Source organism: Halyomorpha halys, unplaced genomic scaffold, assembly GCF_000696795.3.
Source record: "Halyomorpha halys isolate HHAL.00 unplaced genomic scaffold, Hhal_1.1 Scaffold1205.1, whole genome shotgun sequence".
Taxonomy (NCBI): Eukaryota; Metazoa; Arthropoda; class Insecta; order Hemiptera; family Pentatomidae; genus Halyomorpha; species Halyomorpha halys.
In genome coordinates, this window is record NW_027108984.1 from 265,245 (window position 1) to 270,654 (window position 5,410).

General features: G+C 27.2%; 1 protein-coding gene across 1 annotated transcript in view; it reads right to left on the bottom strand.

Moving 5' to 3' along the window:
* Positions 1 to 1,325: 1,325 nt before the first annotated feature.
* LOC106688785 (transmembrane protein 198) overlaps positions 1,326 to 5,410 on the bottom strand; it is a 20,307-nt gene continuing 16,222 nt past the window's right edge. Inside the window, exons 5-6 of the mRNA XM_014433420.3 lie at positions 4,137 to 4,249; positions 1,326 to 1,769 (exon numbers count right to left, since the gene is read on the bottom strand). Of these exons, the coding sequence (XP_014288906.1) occupies positions 1,638 to 1,769; positions 4,137 to 4,249 (245 nt within the window). The 3' untranslated portion in view covers positions 1,326 to 1,637. The remainder of the gene's footprint in view (positions 1,770 to 4,136; positions 4,250 to 5,410) is intronic.

Sequence of the window (5,410 nt, forward strand, 5' to 3'; positions counted from 1 at the left end):
AGTATATCTTTTTTTTTTTGTTTCTCCTATCTCTACGATGACGGAACGATTTTTCGACAAATATTATTCCATGTATTTATGAACTAGATTTAATTTTCTACAATTTGAAACGAAACTTGTCTCTTTAGACCCAATAAACTTTTTAAAATAGTTTTTAAAATGCTGGTAAATGTAAAAAAAAGCAGCTAATGATGGAATTGTCTAATTTTTTTGTATTACTGAATCAATTGTAAAAAAAAAAATAATAATTTCAGAAATTTAAAGATAGTATAAACGGCTAATTTAGTTTAAAAAAAATTAATTTATCTGGCTGAATAAACAGTTTGCCATAGATCGATGAAATGCTAGATACAAAACATTTAGAGCTCAAAATCGGATATTTTCACATTCTAAATAATACTTATAAGTTCATATTATTAAAAAAAAAAAAAGTTTTATTATAAATCAATATTAATACTTTTAAAATAAAAATAATTTTATTCAATTAAAAAAAAAATTAATTTCATAACAATTTTAAAAAAAAATTCCTCTCGAAATTTTAGTATCAATCGAAAAAAAAAAATTAATTAAGTGCAGTAAGCCCAGCACAATATCAGCTGTTATTGAATCCAATCAGCGATCGTAAATTTTTAAAGCCATATTGATTATAAATTGCATTTTATAACAAATTTAATAATAATATATTGAATCAACAGATATAACAAAATTATTACAATAACTGAGCTACAACAAAAAATAAATCTATAAATAAAAAAACAAAAATGACTATGCTGGCCACATCTGGTAACAATAAGTTATTCGAAACTAGAAATAAGAATAAATTAATTTTTCTTTTTATTTTAATACTTCGAAACAAATTCTCTGCTTTGTGCATTACTTATAAGCTAAAACATTCCTAACCTTAATTTAAAAATTGACTCTGAAAAATAATTAATTATTTATCACTTGAGGAATAATAATCCGAGAATCAAATCTTTTTAAAAAACCCAATATGAGTTTGCTTCTTTTTAAAACATTACTTAAAATATTTGTAATTAAAAAACTTCAAAAAATATACAGAAATGTCAATTTTACAATCTATGAAATAACTATGTAATATACATATCATCACATATAAATGTTAAATATTTTAAAGAGAGAAGATATTAAAAAATATCTAATATTGAACTATATCTTCAAAATTCACAAATAACTTGCACAACAAATATTTTGCAGTAACACCCTGTAAATCAAAGCAATCAACAATCATATCCCTTCACAAAGTGCGATATTGGAAAATTCTTGACATTATTATACTTCCGAAAACATTTTCTCCTATTTCCTCAAATTTTTTTGTGCACTGGCAACAGCTTATAAATAAATAATAAATAACAACCATGACAATAAATCAAACATAACATCAGCTGACTCGAGAGAAAATATTCTCCTGAAATATGTTTGTGGCAAAACAATAAAAACTAAATATTGTGCTTTCCATAAGGTATAAAATGGAACACAATTAAATAATGAAAAATTAATAATAATAATAAATTCATGCATGAAGAGTAATATCTTTTCAATTAACTTTTTCCATCTATAAAAGAAAGATGACAAATACGAATTTGGCCACTGTATTACAGTGGAGTATCAGCGTTCCGTTATCGGTAATAATTTCCTCTCGAAAAATCCGTCTGTCCATCGGGAAGCATAGTAAGATGGGTTGCATCGGATTCCAAAGTCGATGTTTCACCAGGGCCAACAACTTTATTCTGGATTGCTTGAACATAATTCTGTAAAAAATGAAAAAATATAGTGATATAATAATTAATATATAATAACTATAGTTAGTGAACTATATACTGCTGCTCACCAGAAATTGGCAGTAATCATTAAATTAGTAATTTATTTATATGTTTCAGTTGCATTATAATTACACTAACAAGGAGAGTGCAAGGTCTTAGGTTCACAGCTTTAACTCAATTTTTGTAGGATGGTAGATTTAATTTTCCTGTTGATGAAGATATATGGTTATAGAGGCCACTACTCAATAATTTTTTAGATATTTGCAATTGAAGATGAAATTCACTCTTTAAATTCAGTTCTGTAGCAAATGATTACATGTAATGCGTTTGGAATAGCAGCAAATTGAGAAAGGAAACAATAAAATTGTGAAAACAATTTGTTGTTTCCAGGCACGATCAACTGGCAGTTAAAGGGCTTTTCTCCTGCTCTTCTAGCGAAATACTTTTATTGTTTTGTAATAAATATTATGCTGTACTTATATGTACGATAATGACAAATAAAACTCTTATAAGGTTTCTTGTTGTTAAAGACATTTCATTTCCAATTTGTTTAAACTCCATTATGTATCTTTATATGTAAAAATAGAAATAAAAAAAAAAAAAAAATGATTCACCTTCTACGGACTTGAACCCGGCTCCTAACAATGAGGAACACCGATCCATTGCTGCTATGCTAAACCCATTACGTGTAATAATTTGCTACAGAACTGAATTTTACGAGAGAATTGCATCTTCAATTGCAAATATCTAAAAACATTATTGAGTGTTGGCCCCTATAACCATACATATTTATCAATAGGGAAACTAAATTTACCACCCTACAAAATTTGAACTAAGTCCGTGACCCCAAGATCTTTCACTCTCTGTGAAAAATTTTTTGCTTTTAAAGAACAATTATACTGAAGAAATTGCAAGACACAATTATACTGAAGTAATAGTAAGATCCAATTACAATTACTTTAATTGTTTAAAAGTAATTTCAATTACAACTAGTTTAATTGTGTAAAAGTAATTCCAATTGCAACTACTGTAATTGTGTAAAAGTAATTGTGATTGTGATTCTCAATTACAATTACTTCTTGATGGTAGATAATTGTAATTACAAATATTTCTTGCTTGATCTTTAGTAATTGCAATTACGTGTGATTTAACTTAAATGTGAATTCAGTTTTGAACATAATTCTTATGAGCAGAAACCCTAAAAGTTAAAATAAATTGATACACAAGCGTGTGATCATAAAATTGATTTTATATTTATTTTCAGCATCTTTGAAAACATATAAATAAACCATAACAAGTTAATAAATCTATACGTCAGTGCACAATCTTAAACTGGATATAATTTTCTTATTTAGGAGCAATAGTAAATTTTTTTCCTTTTAGGTGTTAAATATTCGTAATCACAATTATAATCATAGGAAGAAAATAACAATTACAAAAGAATGTAATTGGTAATTGCAATTACTTTGGCTCAGCTTGTAAATGTAACTGTAGTGCCATAATTACAATAATTCACCAAGTAATTATAAAGTAATCATAATTGTAATTATTAAACATTGGACATTAAAATAGTTATAAACTATTTGTTCTTTTTTTGACCGCAACCCTGACCATCTTATATATAATTGTAATTAATTTTTACCCAACTTTTCAGCTCACCATAACTAACTCAAGTTATTTATTATGTTACAAATGAAAATGCTTTTATATATTTTTAGTGATGGCTATCATTTATTTCCCTTCCACAACCAGGTAAGGGAAATATAATTGGGTCAAGTTTTCAATAGATCTTCACATTCCAGAGTCCTCTGGTTCCAAAAATAGCATTTTTGTCCATCGGTCTGTTTACGTGCCGTGGTTATCTCTCAAATGGGTAAAATAATTTTCTTTCTTATTTTTATTTTTTTGGGAGGGAGGGGCAACATTTTTTGAATATTGGACATTTAAGCCTTTCCTATTTCAAAGAAGGTAATATTTATCTGATACTAAAGATCACTTAATTCTACATTGATTGCTCTATTTTGAGTTTGATTAAACTCAGTAATCAAACTCAAAATAGAGCAATTTTTGAACAAATGTATAAAATCGATTATATAAAGTGACAATTCTAGTTGGTCGATTTTAATGAAAATGTAAACATAACATTCAGGGCATAAACCTAATAAGAAATATGAAATTTCAGTTTTGTATGTTTTGTTTTTTGAGCTAAAATGTTCATATACACACAAACACACACTAAGTTAATAATTTTTCTAGATGTAGTTCTAGGTAGCAGATTAGAATTCTTAATTTAAAAAAGAAATAATAAAATGTAACATGAGATATATTACTATTATTGATGCTATAAGAACAGACCTGGCTTATTATGTCTCCATGAGCTGTCCTCACTTGATAAAGGTATCTGTATTTATTCTGTCGCAGCTCAGCCCTCTGTTCCCTGGTCCTGGCGCCTCGCCCACCATGTTTTGCTATAGGAAATTATCATTATTCTAACAGAAGGCTTCTTATTAAAAACTGATTTTTAAATTTGGTTAGTAAATATCCTTCACACCCACCAAGTCTCGCTGTTAAGCTATAAAGAGGTCAAAACAGTAGACAAGGATGAGAATAAATAGAAGTACTCCACAATAAGACCATTCATATATTGATATATTATGTATTACACATATGTAATAGGTTCAATCAAGCGGAAATAGTTACCAGCATATATAACTAAATATTCACTTAAATAAATAAATAAATATAACTAAATATGAAAGTCTGTTTAGATAAAATAAATAAATCATTTATATTTTCTTCCACACCTTTCGTTATGCTAATGTTTTTATTTACAAGAGCACTGTCTGGTTTTTAATAAAATTTTTTATTATTGGTTTTGTATAATTCTTACTTCTGCAATATTATATTTTATCTTCTATTAATATCAACTACTATCTATCTACTTAATTTATTGTTATGTATATTTTTAAGTTTGTTTGTTATTATTTCTTTTCTTTTTATTATTCTTTGAATTAAGATTGTTATCTCGTTTTGTTCTTCAGGCCTGATGAAGGTCTGAAATTCAGGTCGAAATGTTGGTATAAATGAGTTTATTCCCCCCAAAAAAAGCTGATTGTAGACCTCAAATGAAACTGAAAAATTTGTTTGGACAATAATCATATTCCAAACATAGGAGTAAATTTAAATTTATGCTTTACAAAGTATTGTTTTGCATACGGGTGTCATAAAATTTTAAATTCTTTTCTGGTCAAAGGCATATTTTTTGATAGGTCTGCTTCGAAAAGAATAAGAATGTCAAATTAGGATGTGAGGAATTTAATGCCTTAATAACTAGTACACTGGACTGGTATCAATACCAAATTCAACTGCAAGGAGAAAGATAGGTAAAAGTAATTGATGATTATGTCCTAAATTTTGAAAATTAATTTTAATGAAAATAATGAGGTGTAGATAGTTGACCGTAGATTATTGATTGGAGAAGATGGTCAGGGGTGCGGTCAGAAAAAAAAACAAACAACATAAATAAACAAAAAATATTTATTTATGCCTACGTTTCGACCTGATTTTCAAGTCTTCATCAGGGCTATAAAAACAAAAGACAACAACCACCATTTAGAGAGAAAAAAAAA